The sequence below is a fragment of the Ceratosolen solmsi genome, unplaced genomic scaffold (genome assembly GCF_000503995.2).
Source record: "Ceratosolen solmsi marchali unplaced genomic scaffold, CerSol_1.0 scaffold11, whole genome shotgun sequence".
Classification (NCBI taxonomy): Eukaryota; Metazoa; Arthropoda; class Insecta; order Hymenoptera; family Agaonidae; genus Ceratosolen; species Ceratosolen solmsi.
Window position 1 is genome coordinate 12,963,126 of NW_011948416.1, and position 21,825 is coordinate 12,984,950.

The 21,825-nt window shown below is 30.7% G+C and overlaps 4 protein-coding genes across 4 annotated transcripts; 2 read left to right on the forward strand and 2 right to left on the reverse strand.

The window, feature by feature from the left end:
* Positions 1 to 1,480: 1,480 nt before the first annotated feature.
* On the reverse strand, positions 1,481 to 3,357 carry LOC105359344 (WD repeat-containing protein 18). Its single transcript, XM_011495922.1, has 2 exons — positions 2,944 to 3,357; positions 1,481 to 2,873 (listed from the first exon to the last, which is right to left on the reverse strand). Exon 2 carries the CDS (start codon positions 2,854 to 2,856, stop codon positions 1,585 to 1,587), a length of 1,272 nt encoding a protein of 423 aa, XP_011494224.1. The 5' UTR covers positions 2,857 to 2,873; positions 2,944 to 3,357; the 3' UTR covers positions 1,481 to 1,584.
* On the forward strand, positions 3,279 to 4,513 carry LOC105359533 (60S ribosomal protein L18a-like). Its single transcript, XM_011496146.1, has 3 exons — positions 3,279 to 3,296; positions 3,854 to 4,033; positions 4,140 to 4,513. Exons 1-3 carry the CDS (start codon positions 3,279 to 3,281, stop codon positions 4,473 to 4,475), a joined length of 534 nt encoding a protein of 177 aa, XP_011494448.1. The 3' UTR covers positions 4,476 to 4,513.
* Positions 4,514 to 11,330: 6,817 nt separating this feature from the next.
* On the forward strand, positions 11,331 to 18,531 carry LOC105359534 (putative uncharacterized protein DDB_G0271606). Its single transcript, XM_011496147.1, has 23 exons — positions 11,331 to 11,835; positions 11,964 to 12,010; positions 12,103 to 12,183; positions 12,260 to 12,466; positions 12,598 to 12,682; positions 12,960 to 13,082; positions 13,167 to 13,339; positions 13,414 to 13,515; positions 13,613 to 13,801; positions 13,876 to 14,110; positions 14,173 to 14,259; positions 14,359 to 14,556; positions 14,665 to 14,748; positions 15,272 to 15,325; positions 15,405 to 15,816; positions 15,982 to 16,136; positions 16,219 to 16,272; positions 16,427 to 16,615; positions 16,752 to 16,802; positions 16,927 to 16,964; positions 17,049 to 17,352; positions 17,612 to 17,662; positions 17,744 to 18,531. Exons 1-23 carry the CDS (start codon positions 11,769 to 11,771, stop codon positions 18,421 to 18,423), a joined length of 3,666 nt encoding a protein of 1,221 aa, XP_011494449.1. The 5' UTR covers positions 11,331 to 11,768; the 3' UTR covers positions 18,424 to 18,531.
* Positions 18,532 to 18,818: 287 nt separating this feature from the next.
* MCTS1 (malignant T-cell-amplified sequence 1 homolog) lies at positions 18,819 to 20,755 on the reverse strand. The gene is made up of 6 exons (XM_011495923.1): positions 20,514 to 20,755; positions 20,256 to 20,408; positions 20,067 to 20,167; positions 19,779 to 19,912; positions 19,123 to 19,190; positions 18,819 to 19,038 (listed from the first exon to the last, which is right to left on the reverse strand). The coding sequence occupies exons 1-6, from the start codon at positions 20,522 to 20,524 to the stop codon at positions 18,957 to 18,959; spliced, it is 549 nt and encodes a 182-aa protein (XP_011494225.1). The 5' UTR covers positions 20,525 to 20,755; the 3' UTR covers positions 18,819 to 18,956.
* Between the last annotated feature and the right edge of the window lie 1,070 nt (positions 20,756 to 21,825).

A 21,825-nucleotide genomic window follows, 5' to 3' on the forward strand; every position in this document is an offset into this window, starting at 1 on the left:
ACATAAAAATTTGATGAAATTTTCACCATATTCCGCTAAAATGTTGCCAAAGCTATTTAATATTTAAATTCAAAATAAATATTTATCACAACTGTCGTACTTCGGTCTATTTATTTATTAAAAATTTTGTAACACATACGTATGCAAAGAGTACGCGTAATTTTTTTGCATCGGAGCGTAAAACATTTCGTACGTATGCAATGGGCCGTGACTTAAAATTTTTCAAATTCAGAGTCTAATAAATTTATCGAATTTTCAAACGGTATTTAACGAAAAATTTCCCAAATTCACATTCCAAAAATAGCGGTATTCAATCTATATATAATAATGTTCAACTTGCCGTCTATATCGACGTAGAGTAACACGAGCAGAAGACAAAAATCCGGAAACTTCTTCATCGTGTTTGGCTCACTGCTGGGACACTGTGTGCCAGCAATTTCTACCGATGGATTTTTATATACCTCGGTGTCGATAATTTTGATGACCCCCGAGGGTGCGACTTGATTGTCATCCGGTGGACCCCTGACACGAACCCGGTCATTCCCAAGTATTATAATTATGATAATACACTCCTCGCGTTATCTAATTGGATCTATCTTTAGACGACTGAATGTAGTTTAATAAAATGTTGAAATAGCTTCGGGCTCATTCAGGAAAGATAGCGAAGCGCTTTAATTAACAACTTTATTATGAAATCGCCTTATCTGACATTGCTTTGGAAGCTAATAATTATAATAAATGCACTCTTATGCTTCAGTTCAGAGCAATTTCTTTCAATTTTCAGAAACTTTTGTCCATCAAGAAATGCATCGACTGAGCCTGTCTTATGTCAAAGTTATAATCATAATTTCCATTATAATATCCCGTTGTGTCTCGGTAGCTCCTGATTTGAATAACCACGTAAAAAATGATTTTTTTTTTGTCGTCTTCTTTGTCTTTCTCTTTTGTACGCTAAAATATCGTTGGCGCAAAGCATTATATAATTGGACATTTTATTCGAAATTTTACGTTCGATAAAGCACATGGGCGATTGAATGCCAAATTTGAAATTAGTATTATCCTTGCGCGCAGATTTAATGGAAGAGAGAAAAAAAGAGCCCTGATTTTCAATTTAATTGCCATTCAAATCAATAACAATTCTAATGATCTGCTAGCTCGTAGCATTTTACTTGTTTCAAAACACGTAATCAAGCATTGTATTAAAAATACTCTTTCTCCTATTTTGCATACAAACGTTTCCTCCTCCATAGAAAATTACAAACTCTAATGCTATTTCATTGGCTCGACACCACGGGATAGTCAAACAATTTATTTAAAACAAACAGATGATATTATGTGTTATATTGCTGAATGTTTAATCAACCTTCATACGCAATAGAATTTAATAAAAAAAAATAAATAAATAAAATAATTATTACCCAACGTATAAAATATTTTTCTTCTTTTTTTTTTTTTAACGGATAGTAAATAATCGACTGAGTTTAAGTAATTCATTACTTCAAGGCCTTTTATTACAAATTCTAGGTACATTTACATATATACACGACAGTAGACATAAATGGTATTGTCTATTTGCAATAACAACTATACTTCATTGGAATTCGATTTACTGTCAAATATATTTCTAACGCTATACTCATATAAATCCGAGTTGATCTTCTTTAATCTTTCAATTTCACTTAAAGCCTCGTTAAGTTGATCTTTAGAATCATCTGAATCTGTGCGTGATCGATTCCCATTGCTTGATTGCGAATCAAAATCTAATAGCCACGAATCATCTTGATCCCTTTTACAAACTTCCAAAAAATTGTTCTTACTTTCTGCATTAGAAACTTTGTGTAACGATCGAACTTGTAAACTTGGTTTAAAATTGTTTGTGGTAAAATTGTCGTAAGCGGTGGCAAAGAATGCGGATATAATTGGTGCTTTGTGTTTAAGAGTGAGAATTATTTGAGAGCTCAAAATATCCCACAAATAAACAAATCCATCTAGAGAACCAGTGAGCAAAGTTATATTGTCAATGGATACCGATAATGCGGTAATGCCACTTTCGTGCCCTTTAAAAATCTTGAGCTTGTCATTATCTTTCGATGATACGTGATGTTCTATTCCCCTCGGTGGATGACGTAAGTTGCACATCATTACTAATCCAGTCGAAGAACCGACAAAAAGATTATTCTCCATGATATCCATACAAACCGATACAAGTGGAATGTCAAAAATTAATGTTAATAGTAATAAGCCAGCATGAATGTCGTATATTCTTGCTGATCTATCCAACGAAACGGAACACAACCTACCAAAGCATCCAACCTTGCCAAAATAGAGATCCTTAACTGGTAGCGAGTGATGAGAAAAAGAACTCAACGATTTTACCTCTTTTTCGTTAGTTAGCTGACTTAATAGCCAGACAAAAATTAAACCATCCTCTGCACCGCTTGCCAAACAAGATCCATCTTTATTAAATATCAGGCAGCTTATGGTCTGATAATGTCTTGCAAAAGAGTTAATTAACAAACCGTTACAGGATTGCCAAATATAAATCTTTTCGTTTATCGCTGCAGCTATATATGAGCCATTGGGTGTACAGGACAGTGCTGTAACTCTACCAGGCGTTGCAAGTCTTGGAAACTGTATCGGTGTTTGACTATTTAAAGGCCACAGATGCAATATTGGTTTAGTGGCACTCGAAGCTATTAGGTAAGAATCCTTCAATAATTGTAGCGAATGATGACCTAGGGTACCGGCATGCTTATACGTAGAAGAAAGTGATCCAGTACAAGGATCCCATGTCGCAGCACTCCAATTTTCATTAGAACTATCGCAAGTAACAATAACTTCATGAGGACATCTCATTCTGAAAATAAGTCTACCAAAAAAAATATATACTTTATTACAAATTACAGATACAATTACAACAGATAGCACTTTAGAGAAATGTACCTCTTTGTTGATAAAAATAAAGGCCACGTGTGTTTTACGTAAAGTAACCTAACCAACTCTAACCGAGAAAATTACTAAAAAAGAAAATTTAATCTATAAACCGTCGATAAGAAGCGAATGATTTTTAAGGAATCTATCCATTATTTATTGACTTTGTTAACGAAGCATTTAAGACCAGTTATATTGAAATCACCGGTGTCACTTTTATTGCGGCTAATGATTGCTCGGGGGATATCGCTTCTGCACTCATACAAATACAATTCTACGCTACCTGTGTTTGGCTGACGCAGTAATCGTCAAGAGAAGTTTCCAAAACGCTAAAATTAGGAACAATAATGAAGGCTAAGGCACAGGTACATAAAATTTTATACGTTTAATGCAGGTATATAGTACATAAATAATTAAAACAATATTTTTATTTCACAATAAAATCGTAAATTGTAAATAGTAAATATATATATATATATATATATATATATATATATATATATGCACAGACGTGCTATGGATGATGCATTTTGTTTACGTATGATAATTAATGAATTTATCGTTATAAAATTTTATACCTACTACTGCGAAAGAGACAATAGATATTTGCAATGATAAATGGAATGTCATCAATCACTTATGTTTATTAACCTACCTCATTGAACGATTCATTAGAAATAAGAATCGGCTTAAAATCCTTAATATTTATAAATGAAATAATAATTATAAGCTAATACGTAGAGTAATAGGAAAAGAAGAAAATTTGCCTAATAATATTTACACCAGAATAAAATTACACATGAAAGTATAATTCATATACGCGTACGCACACGCATGCACACATATGCCATATATATATATATATATATATATATATATCACAGAATATTTGTATTAAATAAATATTATTATTTTTGCACAGCTAAAAGAGTACGAAGTGATAGGACGTAAATTACCAACAGCAAAGGAAAAAACTACGCCGCTTTATAAGATGAGAATATTTGCTTCGGATACAATTATTGCCAAGTCAAGATTTTGGTATTTCTTACGTCAACTTAAAAAATTTAAGAAATCAACTGGTGAGATTGTATCTTTAAAGCAGGTAATAATAATTTGGTGTATATTGGTAATACTAATCGAACTAAATAATATTGAAACTATTTGAATTAATTGTTAAAAAAAATTACAATGTTAAAAAATTGTTACAGATACCAGAAAAAACACAGATAAAAATTAAAAATTTTGGTATATGGTTGAGATATGATTCACGCTCAGGAACACACAATATGTACCGTGAATACAGAGATTTATCTGTAAGCGGTGCAGTTACACAGTGCTACAGAGATATGGGGGCACGTCATCGGGCAAGAGCTCATTCTATACAAATTATAAAAGTAGAAATTGTGAAAGCTGCGAACTGCCGTCGACCACAAGTAAAACAATTCCATGACTCAAAAATACATTTTCCACTGCCAAAAAGAATTCAACGTTACAAGCACATGCCCTTATTTAGTGTGCGCAAACCAAGAACATATTTCCTTTAAATATTTCAATTTTATTCAATGTAGATGCTTTAATTTACACAAATAACGTAGAATAATTTACTAATGATATTCTAATGTGATTTTAAATATTTATTTATTAAAAATATAAATATTGTATGTGTAGAAAAAGAATCACTATAAATTAATGAAATTTCATTTGATTTGATGAAAGAAGAAATAACAGAAGTAACTTTTTGAAAAAAATTATATAATTTTCTTTGTAATCTAAGTATTACAATATTTATTTAATATATTACTATTACGTTTATTTGTTTTATATATTATCGTAAGTTTTACAATTATATTTTATTTATTTATTTGATATATTATTGTTACGCTTGTATTGTTGTATTGATGTTATATTTATTTATTTAATATGTAATTATTTAATGATGAGCTTTGAAAAATGCGAATGTGAATTTTTGATAATAAAAACATTATTTTGTATTTATTCAATGTTTATTTTAATCTATTTATTATTAATGTATGTATGAGTGCACGCACCCGTGCGTATGCAAGTGTATGCATTTAAATTTATCTATATATTTGAAATTATATTTCTAAATTGGATACAAATATACATTTTAATCAACGAAAATGTGAATTCCAGGAAATATAATTGAATTGATATCAAATCCTATAAAACAGTATAAGTATACTAAAAAAATGCCAATATTACATTAGCTGCAGACTTTGTTTTACTTTTTTATAAAGACAGTTCATTTTATTCTTTTGGAAAAGAAAATTATTTTTAAATACATTATTCTCAATAAAATATTTTTCATTAAAAATCATATCTACCGCTTATTTTTAAAAATACATACTCATAAGTCATTAAATTTAAATTATAAAATTTCAATCACTTTGGTAAAACGTTAGGATTAAAATTATTCGCGTGAATTTAAACATTATAGATATGAAAAGAAATTAAATAACTTAAGATATTTCTATTATTGACTTCTAAACGTATTGAGATTTTCAGAACTCTAGATATTCATGAATTGAAAATGTCAATTATAAGTTTTTAATGCTCATCGATTTACAAGTTTTCAATAATTATTTATACAAATGGATAAAATTTTTATGTGTATTAAATATTTAGTTGATAAAAGAAATGAATATTTTATTAAACATAGAGAAAATAAATGATTTATTCATAATGATTACTGAAATAATAAAAACCACGGTAATGAAATTGTCGAAAATAATTATTCCAAAAAAAAAAAGAAAAAAAAATTTTTCTTTTTAAATGAGAATCTCATTTTTATGAAATTAATGTTTACTACAATATTAAATTATTTGTATTTATTTACGAGTAATACGTATACAATAATTGAAAAAAAAAAAATATATATATATATATATATATATATATAATACAATAGATAATAATAAAATTCTAAATTTTGAGCTAATTTAGCATATTATTTAATTTATTATTCATCCAAGAAATGTTTCACTGTGAAAAAATGTCCGCGTACCCTCATAATTATAAGTAATGTACAATATCCGTAGTTTAACTGACTGATTCTCTTGTTTTCATTATATGTAAATTATGGGAAACAATTAATTCTCAAATCATAATTTCAATACTCAATTAATAATAGCATTAAAAATTTAATAACATTTTTCTTAATTTAATATATATATATATATATATATATATATATATATATTTATTTATTTATATGTATACATAATTTATTTATAAATAAATACTTATAAACATTAATATAATAAATAATGTAAGTATAAATGCTCATGTATTTATAATATTTAATAGATAAATATTTTCTGAATTAATATTATACGAGAAAATAAAATTATAAATCTTCAATGAAATATCATTAAATATACCAATTATATGATTTAAATAATATGTAACGACTACATGTTTGTTATAATAGTTGACCTTAAAATTTAGTGAAAGCTATTATTTTAATAGAGCTAGTTTTTCATAAAACTAGCTGCATAACTTCTGAAAATTACGTGAAACAAATTATTTCAATTAAAAAAATAATTAACCGTACGTGATAGTTAATCGCCAATTAAATGTTCGAAGCATAAGTGTATAATATATCGGAATATATCGAAGAAAATTATGCTTGCCGTAACGCAAGAAATTCTTGTCAATTATTGGACCGTATGCCTTGAACATATAAATATTCTCATTTAAAACGCAATTTTTCACGGTTTGTATGAAACGAAATGACTCTCGCCGGTTATTCGAGGTGAGCTTTAGAATGATAAATAGGGATTAATCCGAGCCGCTGTAATAATTGCATACTTTTAGAAATTATTTCATTCTTTATCGATACCTAATCGTAAAAATACAACCAATTTTAAAAATAATCTTCTAAGTTCAATTTGAATGTTGAGAAAAATGTAAGCGTGTATAAGCGAGAATAACTTTTTATATTAAGCAAGTTTTTTTTTATAATTATTCATTAGCAGCATATTAATCGTCATGCGCTTAAAATAAGTAATCTACTTTTAATATATGAAAATAAGAAAATAATATTGTTTCAGATTCTTAATATTATTATAATGTTACCTTGTCAACACATGTTTTCGTAAATGGCATTAAATTACTTCGATTTAAATACTCATTAACTTTGCACGATCTCACTTTTAAAAGTCGAATAATCAACTTTAATAATTTTAAAAAATATTTAAAATATCGATATATTCTTGTTTAAATTTAAAAAATAAAAAATAAAAAAAAAAGCTACTAATTTGTTAAGCATTTTAGTATTTTAAATGTACTTTTCAGCAAGCATAGATTTTACATTTAATTGCAAAGTAAAAAAAAGGTAAATTAAATTTATTATTTAGCAAATTTAAAGCATAGGCTATTTTAATTTTTGTAAATGAATTTCTTACATGAAAGTACCTAAAATTCTGTAAATGACTGAATTAATATACACTTAATGCTTTTTAATATTAACGAAGGTTTTACAAGATACTTAATAGAATGTGAAATTGAGAGACTAATTATTTAATTCCTTTACGTTCGACTGATGAAAATATTAAAAAATATTTCTTAAATTCTTGATTATTAATAATATCAATGAGTTAAAAAAGATCTGTCTGTCTTCGATTTATATGTTTAAAAAGACAATATTGTCGACATCAAACATTAATTAAATTGAAGCTTATAAAGATTGCAAGAATTTTTAGTCAAAGCTCATTATTAGTAATGAAACTTTTACCTTTATCTCATATGGATATTTTAATCAATGAAAAACACAGAAGTTATTAAAATTCTGATAATGCTTATATATATATATTAAATATTTTGTTAATATATATAGTTAAAGTTAAATTTATTTTTTCCTTCATTTTTAAATCGAGTATATAAATCTTTACGACTTGAAATGCTAAGAAAAAACGTTTTAATTGGTATAATTGAAAATTTACTTAACCATTATAGAGTATAGAAAACTTTGTTATAAGTAACAATTATGCAACTATTATACGAGAAAGTTCGTTCGTTAAATTGTTCGATATATTACTTGAATCTCTTCGACTTTAATAAACATGTAGAAGATTTTATAAGGATCGATAATTTATAAATCTATAATTATTTATATCCCCTTTATTATTTAACGTAATTTGTGTCAATTATCTCTTTTTTTCACTTTTTCGTGCATTTTTCTTTTTTACAATAGCACAAATTATTCTGAAGTTTCTATAACGAAAAAATATTTTTAAATCCATTTATTTTTACGACATATTTGTAAAATGAAATGGCTAAACTTCGGTATTGTCAAGCGCAATTTCGGCACCTTCGGTGTCAACTTGAAAGTGGCAAAATGGAGTTATGATAATGACTAAAACAGCCAAGTGCGAAGAATTCGGCCATAACACATAGGGAACTAAAGACGTAACTCGTGAAGCGACTCGATAGATCACAAAAGGTCAAAATTCCACCCTAGTCTTCGAGTCCAGCGAGGAGTTGTGAAACCACAAGGTTCGCAATTTATATGATCTTGCATCGTAACAATGGCAAATAGTATATTGCGGATGCGGATACTTGGGCTCGATTATTACGTCTGCGTCAGTATTAAAAACGCCAGTGACATGGAAGAATTGAGGTAGACTAAACTAAGAAGCTCGAACGATATAATAAGAGAGTTCAAAGAAATGGACATCTAACGTATGAATTTGGACATTTGCTAAAATTTTTGCGCTACCACTTCCAATATAATTTATCTTGGCGTTTATTGCGAAAAGATGGAAAGAGAAATGAACGCCAAGGTCATTCTCTTGTGCTCTAAGTGCAACGGACGGCACAACATTCCGTGCACAGTATTTAGTCGATTATTCGACTTGGGAAATTTACAAGGTCACCCATCATAATTGACGCGAATATTAATGTTTGCACTTAATAAGAATATCTAAGCATTGTGAAACGTGTAAATCACTCCTCCCGAAATGTATTAACGCGAATCTCGACACGAATTTGGCTATCAGCAAGTCGACAATACAAATAAATGCCAACGCCAAGTAATAATTGGATCCGTTTGAAAAATCGAAAGCAAAGTTAGAGCTTTGCATACTATCAGGCAGTCCCGTATATAAACTGGACAGAATGTGGATAAGCCTCGATCACGACTTCGTGTCGTACTTCGCTGACTTGTGGAATAGTAATGTTCCTGAAAGTAATATAATTAATATGCGCAATTGAATTGGAATCGTTAAAAGCGCTAGTCATAATACTATTGGAGAAAAAATTTATCTGCCGCGAAGAATCGCGAGCTCTTCTTTAGCGGTTCATCTACCGGAAGTAGGACGTTCGTTGACGTAGAATCGACGAGACGCTGCGAATACCCACGTACGGCAAATATTCGCTTACACACGACACGCACGCTCGATGCTACGGAGAACGTTTCACCGAAAACAGCAATTGTTCACTTATCTTTTTAACGTGACCGTATCGTCCTTAACGACATGTCCACTTTACGTTGTCTCACGTCACGATAAATACATATACTTGCAACGACGAACTTAGGAATGAAAATAAGTTTACGCGCTTACACGAATCAATCGACAATTTCCAATAAATAATGTTGACGTTTAGTGGCAAGCTTTTTTTATTATTAGGAATCGCAAGCTTGGATAAACATCTCCAAAGCATTTTTAAGAGCTTTTAATATTTATAATTTATAATTAGAATTCGCGTTCCATTTAAGTGTAAGATAAAATGGACTTTTATTATTAGAATAATGTTTATTAATAATTTAACCAAATTTTATTAATATAAACGAACATGTTCTACGATTCTTGATTTATGTATGCACATTTATCAAAATAAACAAGTGAATAGGATAATAAAATTTACCTTTCTTTATGTGCATTATTTTATTTTTATTTTTTTTTTTTTTTTTTTTTTTTTTTTTTTTTTTTATAAATATTATTAATTCGTCTGGCTAATTTAGCATTAAAAATTTGATACTTAATAATGCGATTAAGAATTTTAATTATTCGTTGAAGAACATAAAGATCCTATAATTAAATAAAAATACTCTGATAATTTGTACATAAGGAGTAATTATTAATTCCTTTAATTTCATCAAAAGACAAATTATTTCAAAATTATCAAAACTTATTCTCGAGATAATATAATTCGGAAATATTGAATTAATATTTACTTTCGAAAGTTTACACAAACCTCGTATAATTTTGTAAATTTTATGAATTATTTGCTATTTCATTCGTACATATCCAACATTTAATAACAAATGATATTCGAATCAGTGTGAGTTTAAATTAAATAATAATGAAAGCAAATTCTTGAGTGTTTAAATTAAGTATTCGAGTAAATCTTACGATCCACTCTCTCTCTCTCTCTCTCTCTCTCTCTCTCTCTCTCTCTCTCTCTCTCTCTCTGTCTTTTGTCTCTTCTTGATCGTCTCAGCCTGTCTTTAACAATCTTACATACAAGTCATAATTTATATTAATCATTGGGACTATTAATTTACTATTAGCCAACCGATTTGTTAAAAAGTTCCATTTTTACACAAACGAATATTTTACACAATTTAAACGAATTAATCAATAATATTTATATCAATGATATATTATAGTCGTTGCGTGTTGTTTTTGTTTTTTATCTATCTTTTGACATTTACTTCTTATTTGTTGTACGAAAACATTTATTTACAATCTCCAATATAGTACATTTAATTTGAAGAAAATTGTGTGGTTATTTCTAATGCTGTATATTTTTGTTTTGAATTAAAAATTAATTGACTAATACTTTCAATAAATTTTATTACATCGATACCATCATAATCGAATTATTATATAAATACGTACAAATTGCATTAAATTGCAGTAATCTTTCAAAAATAGAGACCTCAAATTCTATATATCAGGATGAATTATGCTCAGTATAACCAACTTAAACACTTAAAACCAACAATATTAATTTGAACTTTGACCGAATGTTAGCAAACAATGATATTTATAAGAAAAATAGTTGATTAAAAATCAGAAAGGAATATAAATAAAATGTTGAATTGATGAATTAATTAAAGCTAAGCTTGTGCAACGAGGCAATTTGTCGTAAACGGTTAAACACGAAATTTTCGGATCTCCAAGCTAAAGCCACAAACACAATAGTACAATATAAATATAAATATTTTTGTCAATTGCAAATAATTCTCATACGATTATATTAAAAAAAAAAAAAAAAAAAAAAAAAAAAAAATTAAAAAAAAAGAAAGAGGATAGTATTTTTAATCATTTCAATTCCCAAATATAGCCGTTTAATAATTCTGGTGTCGAAGTTTAAATTAAAAATGTGGCCCCACTTCGAGGTTCGAGGTTCGACTTTCGAGCTTCGAGGACTAACACTGTAGTTTGTACTTTACCGTTTAACTATAAGATAATTTCATTTTATGTCTCGTGCATCGAATTTCTCGTATCTTGTTGCCAACAAAGTTCCAAAATCGTTTCCAGTGAAATGCAGCTCCGAGAACATTTTCGAGGGACTTTCCCTTGAAAATTTATTTCGCCCAAATCGATAATTAATAGGAGAATTTCAGGACGAGGAAGACTTTTGTGAAGTTGTCGGTCAGTTGCCGACTCATAGTTTTCAAAATAAAATTGTATTCATGTTAATGACATAGCACACGATTCGAGTGTAGCGTCCCTTCAACTACTGTGCGTATAGGTTGTAGCCGGTAAAAGGCAAGGGAACTTCATGTAAAACAGAAAATTGATGAAAGAAACGATTGTGCAAAGGATAATTAATTTCTGATCTCATCGCCAATAATCATATTCAATATGGCATTACCAGCTAATTATAAACAAGTTGCAATTAGTACCTCGAGTATCGTTACACCAACTAATCGTAAGTTCCTTATTCTTTGATAACTTGCCTACAAAATATTCTTTTAAATTCTCAAATATTTTTCATTTTTAGTCTATGAAATTTCTTTTATTTGTATTTTTTTGTAATTGCAATATAACTTATTACAGAACGAATACGTGCTTCCGGTGGTAGTGGCGGTAGTTCTGGTTCTAGTGTAAGTGTAATTGATTAAAATAATATTGTTGATTTACCATTTTATTTGATCAATCGATTGGCACACAATTTATTTTATTAAAAAATTTTCAGAAAGATGCTCAAAGTCCATTTATACAAACTCCTCATGGTCATCCGGGATTCACACCACAAAAAGTTGGTAAAAATGCACCTGTAAGTAATAAATCAAATTGAGGTCGTATTTGATTGAACGTATGTTGGACTTATCGAATTTTACGAAATCTTTTAGGCTGATTCTCGATTACCAAAGCCACCGAAGCCTCCTGAGAAACCTCTAATGCCTTATATGAGATATAGTAGAAAAGTATGGGATCAAGTGAAAGCGCAGAATCTTGAATTGAAACTTTGGGAGATTGGAAAAATTATTGGACAAATGTGGAGAGATCTTCCAGAAGAAGAAAAAACTGAATTTGTTGAAGAATACGAAGCTGAAAAGGCAAGTTTAGACTTTTAGACATCAATAACAAGATCTCATATGCATTTAACATAAAAACATACACTACGTGCAAATTCAATTATTGATGTATATCAATATATTTTTAATTATAATTCATATCGCCTTTACAGATTGAATATGACAAGAGTTTAAAAACTTATCATAACTCTCCAGCATATTTGGCTTATATTGCAGCCAAAAATAGAGGTAAATCTGGTATGTTAAAGCATAAAATATTAGTATTTATATTTATTCATTCTAATTTTTATCTACGTTTTATGTATTTTTATGCATGAAACTTTATGTGTGTGCGTGTAGTTTCCTTTTGTTAAAATTAATTTTAATATTAATATAATTGTATTTGTCTCGCATATTTAAGCACAAGAGCCGTACAATACTCTTTTTGTTTACAAGTTTTGTTTTCACGTTTGCTTTAAATTTTGTTGAAAATCTAAATTCATACTGGATATACAATGTCTTATATCTAATGCAGCGTTGTGTGCAGCACAACAAAATACAGATGAGCGAGAAAGCCACGAAAGATCTTCTGGAAGTAGTAAAAATCAAAGTGCCCAAGATCGACGAATTGACATATTACCAGCAGAAGACGAAGAAGGTATATTTCATTTAGCTTCTACATTTGAAGAAGTAGTAAAAAAGTTATTCTATCTTATTATTAAAATATTTTACTTATTTTTAGATCAAGACGATGGATATTCTGTAAAGCATGTTGCATACTCGCGATATATACGTAATCATCGTTTAATTAATGAAATTTTTAGCGACACCGTGGTTCCAGATGTACGTTCCGTGGTTACAACCCAAAGAATGCAAATATTGCGTAGACAAGTACAATCGCTTACTATGCATCAAGTAAGATTAATTAAATTCTATAATTACACCATACTTGAGTAAGTGTCATTACAATTTTTATATTTATTATTTAGAAAAAATTAGAAGCTGAATTGCAACAAATTGAAGAGAAATTTGAGGCAAAGAAACGGAAGTTTATTGAAACAAGTGAAATATTTCAAGAAGAATTAAAAAAAGTAAGTTAAACGCGATTTTCAATTTTTTTTTTTTTTTTTTTTTTTTTTTTTTTTTTTTTTTGATGATTTTGGATTTATAAATAATTTTCCTTCAAAGCATTGTAAACCAGCAGTTGATGAAGAAACTTTTAATAAAATGGTTGAAAGACAATATGAACTACTAAGAAGAGATAGGATAAAAGGTTCTGAAGAAAACCGTGTAGATGGTCCAACATCTACTGATTCAACGCCAAATTCAACACCTACACCTACCCCTGCACCCATGAACGAAGAAACATCCTCAGAAGTAAAGATATTTTGTATTTTAATATTAGTAATTTCTAATAAAATTATTACTAAATATAATTTATATACTCATAGGCAACAGACAATGATTCAACTGATAAAAAAATGGAAATTGATAAACAGTGTGAAACAAAGAAAGGAACTCCTTCACCTCCTTACATTGAGGCTAAAATAGATAATCCCATTCAAAATCATTCTAGCCCGAGTGGAAATATTCCAGGATCAAATTATCCACCAATTAGTAACCAGCATCAAATTCAAGGACCTCTGCAAGGCCCTCACATGCCTTGCCATCAACCAATCGTGCAAGGTATCAAAAGCTTTAACAATTATTTGTTTGCAAATCAAACAGTATAAATTAATTTTAATTAGGACAAACTCCACAACCAGTGTCTACACAGCAGCAACAGATTAGTCCACAATCACAAATTCCATCTCATCAGCCGCAGTTGCCCCCAGGCATGTAATATTTAAAATTATAATTAGATCATAATGTCCAAATTAATTATAGTTTCGAAAACATATTCAATAATTCGATTATTTTAAAATAAATAACAGGACCCATAAATCAACAACAAATACCACCACAGCAACATATGCCTTCCCCACAACAAATACCTGCACAACCAATGCTGTCACAACAGCAACAGATTACATCTCAACAAACTTCCAGTCAGCAACAGATACTTTCACAACCACCGCCGCCGCCACCACCACCACCGCCACCACCAAGATCTCAACAGTCAATACAATCTGGTGAGTAAAACTTATACTTCATTCATTTTAAGTATATTTTCAATTTATAATTAAACTATGATGTCAAATATTTGTGACTATTTAAAATTCTTATATATACTGATACAGGCCCGCCTAGTCAACAAGTACCTATTCAACAGCAAATGTCTATTGACCAACAACAAATGCATCTCCCTCCACAACAAATACAAGGTCTTAAAAAATGCTTTTTATATTCCTTCATTTACACGTAGAGCTTCAATTTTATATAATTTTATACATTTACCTTAAAATGTTTTCTATAATAATCTTAATTTACTTACATACTTTTCTTCAATTAAATAATTTCTTTTAATCAATAACCATTTCAAAATCATTTCATAAACTGTATTTTACATTCAATATCTTATGAAACTTTGTAATCTATATTATATTTCTAAAGTTTCGTTTAAAAAACTTATATTACAATACAATTAAAACAAAAAATAATAAAACCCAAATTCAAATATTTAAAAAAATTTTAATATATAAAAATAATAGATACCTAAGTTGTTAACATATTTAAACTTTCATCTTGATTATACATTATACTTTAACATATAATGATCATTTATTGTGGTTCATAATTTTGACAAGAATCGGAAAAACAAATTTTAATTTAAACTACATTGTACACTTTATATGTTTATGTAGATAATATTATTAATAACCGTAAGCATATATTATATATTAATAGAGTCACCAAGTGCACAGCAACCAATACCTGCTCAACATCAATCACTTACTACAGGTAAAATGCGATTATTTATTAATTTTATTCAGTAATAAATTACTCCAAAAAATTAATAAATAATTTCTGACTATATAAGGCCCACCTAATCAGCAGTCTGTACCATCGCAACAGTCACAACAAATTTCGCCTCAACCATCACAAATGATTTCACCTCAGCAGCAGCAAATGTCTTCGCAATCGCCAATCCCTCCTCAACAACAAATGCCTCCACAGCAACAAATACTTCCACAACAACAATTGCCACAACAGCAACAGATCCCACAACAGCAGCAGATGCCGCAACAGCAGCAGATGCCACAACAGCAACAAATACCACAGCAACAACAAATACCACAACAGCAGCCAATACCACAACAGCAACAAATATCACAACAGCAGCAAATACCACAACAACAGCCAATGCCTCAACAACAACCAATATCTCAACAGCAGCCAATACCTCAACAGCAGCAAATACCTCAACAGCAGCAAATACCCCAACAGCAACAGCAAATACCACAACAGCAACAGCAAATACCACAACAGCAACAACAAATATCACAACAGCAACAGCAAATACCACAACAACAACAAATGCCACAGCAGCAACAGCAAATACCACAACAGCAACAGCAAATATCACAACAGCAACAAATACCCCAACAGCAACAGCAAATACCACAACAACAACAAATACCACAACAGCAACAGCTGCCACAGCAGCAACAGATGCCACAACAACAGCAAATTCCGCAACAACAACAAATATCACAACAGCAACAAATGTCACAACCAATATCCCATCAACCGTCGCAGCAACAGATGCCAGGTTTACAGAATTTTATTAATAAGTATCACTTAATAGAGAAATATAAACTGATAACAAAATTTACATGATTTTTATTTCTTAGGACCTCCTTATCAGCAGCATCAATTACCGCAACATCAGTCTCAAATACAACAAGGTATTGAAAAAATGTCAAGATATTAAAAATATAAGAAAGTACAATTGAATGTAATTAAAATTGACTTGTATTGGAACGTAATTTAGAATTAGTACTTATAAGATTTTTTCATATGAAAGTTGTCGAGTTAAAAAATTTGATCACCAATATACAGTTGGGCCCAATCAGCAGCAACCAATGGCACCTCAACAACCACCATTGCAAACACCACCACAACAACAACAACAACAGCTATCTGCTCAACAACAACCATCACAATTATCATCTCAACAGCAACAACAAAATCAACCTCAACCACAGCAACAACAACAGCAAATGCAATCTCAACCTCAAATGCCTTCCGGTAAAAATATAAATGGACTTTATATTACATTGACTATTTTTATTTTTTAAAACAATCAAATATCAAATCATCGCTCCAATATATATTTGAAATTATTAATTGAATTTCAATTTAATTATTTTTACACGTATTTTAGGACCTACTCAACAACCAATACCATCACAAGGTCAACAACAAATTCCTACAGGTATATCGATATATGTATCCATCCATCCATCTATCTATCTATACATGCATACAACTATACATACAAATATAATATACATGCATAATGAACATATTGAAATTTATAATATTAATATAACTTTTAGGTCCTTCTAGTCAACAGCAATCTATACCACCACAGCAGCAGCAACAACAACAGCAGCAACAACAACAACAGCAACAACAACAACCCCCACCACCACCGCCGCCGCCGCCGCCACCGTCACAACAACAGCAACAGCAACAGCAACAAATGCCTCCTCAACAGCAGCAAATGCCACCTCAACAGCAACAAATACCACCTCAGCAGCAGCAAATGCCTCCCCAGCAACAGCAAATGCCACCTCAACAGCAACAGCAAATGCCACCTCAACAGCAACAAATACCACCTCAGCAACAGCAACAAATGCCACCTCAACAGCAACAAATGCCTCCTCAACAACAACAGATGCCTCCTCAACAGCAACAAATGCCTCCTCAACAGCAACAAATGCCTCCTCAACAAATGTCTACTCAGTCCCAAATTTCAGCAGGTAATGCAATTGAGTCGTAGTTAATCAGTTAATAATCTCTTTCACATGTTTTTTATTCATCATGACGAATTAACTACAAAAAATTTTTTATACCACAATTCTTTTCCAATTAAAAATAAATCTGAAGTAAATATTTTAAAATTTTCATTAAATCGAATAATATGCAATACAGTGCAATGTGCTTTATCAATTAGCGTATTAATATCGTAACTATAAATTAGAAGAATTAATTTTTCAACTTATTGCTTCTCTTTTGTAGGCTCGCCGTATCCTCAACAAGTAGCGCCGCATCAACAAACAATTTCGGCGGGTGAGTAACTCATTTAAAATCTGATGAGAAAAAGCCGCTAAATTATTCACAAAATCTAAAATCCGAAATCTTTGTCAATAGGACCTCCTCAGCCAGGCAAAATGACTCAACCACCGTCGACGACGGCCGCGGCGGCGGTTGCGGCTGCAGCGGTGGCCGCCGCAAATGCCGCTGCGAACCAACTGCCACCGCACCCGCCACCCTCGGGCATGATTCCAGGACACCCTATAGGCCCGCACCAAGGGCCCCAAAACCCCTCGGTTCACCCTCCTCCCGGCGCACCGCCCAACCCCCATGCACCACCGCCGGGCATGATCCCATCAAACCCGAACTACCCCCAGCAGTATCAGCCCCCAGGTGGACCACCGCAGGCCCAGACAGTACCACTGGCGCCCCGACCACCTCATCCCTCATACGGCTATCCTCAACAACAGTATCACCAACCCTATGCCCAGTACCCCCATCCCTATTACCACCAACCTTACTCGCAATACCCTCCGCACGCGATGGCCCGGACGCACCAACACGGGGGTCACAGCCCCCACGGGCCCCACAGTCCCCACTACCATCCACAAAGTCCTCACGGCGACGTGGGCCCGGGCAGCAATCCTTCCCTTAACCCTGGTACCGTCGCTCCCAATGCCGAACAGCCAGGAGGCGCCTCTTCGTATCCACCTGCGTCGGTTCACGGGGAGAGTGAACGAACGGGGGCAGCCGAGAACCAGGACGTACAGACCGACGGAAAATCAAACTCTGCCTGAGCCGATTCGTCCTTACCACTTTTTATACAAGTTTATGCGTGGACGCTAATTAATAAGCTAATCCAATTATTGAATCGTCCATTATCATTTTCTTCTTATAATTAATTTTATTTTCTCTTTTTTGTATTTTTTATTTTCTTTTTTTAATATATATATATATATATATATATTTAATTAGATGTAATTGTAAAGTAAAACAAGTTTATAAAAGATTCAGCGAGAATGATCAAGAATAATTGAGATATGTATTGTTTTATGCAATTATTTGGTGCATTCATTTGTGGCGGAAAATAAGCGTTTACCGGATAATTTTTAATTCTTATGTAATTGAATAAATTTGATAAACATAAATCATTGGAAAACTTGTAATTTTTAAGTATATTTGACGAAATTTCAGTTCTTAAATTTTTATTGACATGTAAAATATGAATGAGGCAATTTATCGATTGCTATCGCAAAGTTTCAATAAATAAACATCAAGTTTTAAAAGTAAAAATTTCATTTATTTATAATTTTAGTGGCATAAGAGTGTATTACTTCACAGGTTTCATTTGCCATAGCCCATCGTTAAGATAATGACAATTCTCTATACCAATACCTTTATTAACGTGTGCTCTGTAAAGTAATTGAATTTATTTTAAAATAATTATTACTTACATATTAAAATTTTTTATATAATTGATCCATAGTGACGCTTACATTTCATCTGTCGATAAAGTTGTTATTCCAACAGCTAATGCATGGTGTTTTCCTTCTGCCATCACAGCCTATTTTTTCGTTAAATTAGTCTTTATAAGGAACTATTAGTCACAAAAGTGTTAGAATTTAAAAATTTATAAAAGTTATGCTACTTTTGCATGGTGTTTTTTCATAAAAAAAAAAAAAACTGTATATTTATATTTTTTTGTTTTACAAATAAATCATTTTATTCATAATATAAAATGAAATGTATGCAAAATCATTTTTGTTCACCTGAATAATTCATTTACGTACTACATATACAAGCATACGAAAATATGTTTGTACATTCTTTCCATTAAAATATATAAAATAATTAATCGAAATACTTATAGAATACTTTTTAAGAAATTATAATTTAAGCTTATAATAAAGCAGTAGGTATTAATTTTACTTTATTATCCTGAACAAGGATCAAATCGAATAAATATTTTATAATAAAAATCATAAATATACCTGAAACCCATAAAATAATGGAGAATAGAATGGAAAATAAAATTTTTTCTTTTGTAAATATACTTTGTTTTTATCAAAATCTACTAAATTTATCCATGCTAGTAAAATTAATACTTCATATCATTAAATAGAAATAAATTCGAAATGAATGCAAAGGATACGACAATTGCTCCTTTTTCAACAGAAGTCATACGGGCACCTTTCGATGTTAATCCAGGACACATTATATTTGCACCACTAAGAACGAATTTGATTGCTCCTTTATCCACTTGTTGAAGAGGTAGCATAAATGGATCTAGAAAATAAAAAGGAAAAATTTAAATTATTACATACTAAAATTGATAGAATATTCTAGTGACTGTCTCATACTAATCAATTAAATTAAAATAGTGTTATAAAATGTGTTGATCAACAAAATAAAACCAGAAGTTTTCAATAATATTCTCTACATTTATGAAGAAGTTTCAACGTTGGCATCCATAGACTTTCTCGTTGTCGGAAAAAGAGTAAATCTCCAGCACTGTTCACCAAAATTTCAATATGATCATGACTACGATAAAATCAAATACAAATACATGAAAGGATAGTGTAAAATTAATTAACTTAAAATTAAAAATTCAATTATTATACCAGCTTACCATTTAACAAATCTAAACGAATCCTTTTTAGGAATTATTTGATCTATATATTTGTCTAACAATGGATACAGCTCTAAAAGTTTGGAACGAATACCTTTTTGTACAGAGGATTTTAATTGTTGTACACTAGATACACTATCTTTTTCATCGAACCTACAATATTTATAATAACAAAATTACACATATAAATGAATTAATGATAGATTTTGTATTATAGAAACAAATTTAAAGATTTATTTATAAGTGTAAGTAAATTACTTTTTAAACATTGCGAAAAATATGATACTTTACTATAATAACATGCAATAATCTTAAAATTATGGACTTTAGAAATTTGTGAAGAAATCTTAGTAACGTTTGACTAGTTTAACAATAAGTTAATTAGAATTTAAATAGGTTATGTTATCCATTTTAGTATGGAATCAAAAAGCCCCCTGCGATCCCCAGCATTTCTGACGGTCACAACGATTGTTTGAAAACTGTGAATAACGAGTGGTGAAAATTTTTGTGTATAAATGCCATGCTTTCTCAATTCAATAATGAGAGCTAGGCATTTTATCCAATCACAATAAGATAATTAAATTTTGTAGTTTAATGAAATGTGGCTTAGCATTAGTTTCCAAATTTAAAGCATCGATCAATGCTTAATGATCAATCATCAATGACAGTCAACATTAACCCGCGTGAATTTGACGGATTTTGAATAACTATTCAATTCATATCCCCTTTCATATCTAAATTTCAAATATCGACACTTTCAGAGTTTCATTGGAAATTAATTCATTATCAATGATACATTTCGTTTAAAAGATCGAAATTTGTTTAATTTACAGTCGCATCTCTCAATAATGAAAATAGCTAGCTTAAAAGACATCATCCTTTAGAGATTAACAAATTGTGGTGTACGCGTTAAACGGGTAATGTATTCAGACAAAAGACAAATTGTGGAACTGCCTGTACGCTTATAAATATATCTGCATTAGATTGAATCTACGTATTGACCAATCAGAATCTTTTACAAAAGACTCGTTGGTTGCAAGCACGCGTGCACAAATGTGTGAGTACGCGACTGCTAATGCAAGAGAGATTATGCGTGCGTGCGGATATACATTTATCGCGCGCCTGCCTTTTTAAAAACTTTCCCTTTTGCCAGTTGAAGCAGCCACAGTGCATTCGGTTGTGTGCATGCACACATGCATATAGTATATATATATAGTATATATACAGCGAGTGTGTAATATATATATATATATATATATATATATATAGAGAGAGAGAGAGAGAGAGAGAGAGAGAGAGAGAGAGAGAGAGAGCGTGGGCTGAAGGGCGAGAGAGTAGGAAGGAGTACATATAGGAGACATATATCGTAAAATACATACACGCGTGTATGCAGAATCACATCGTGATACGCGTGGATACTACAAAGGTGAGATCTAATATAATATTGTTAAAGGTGAGGTCGTATATGCATAATCCCCATACTCGAATAAAGGAATAAAGCGATAGAAGGTATTCGTAGTTGTCCTTACAGTTGCTGCTTTAACTTTCTACGCTGATCCGCGTGACTAGT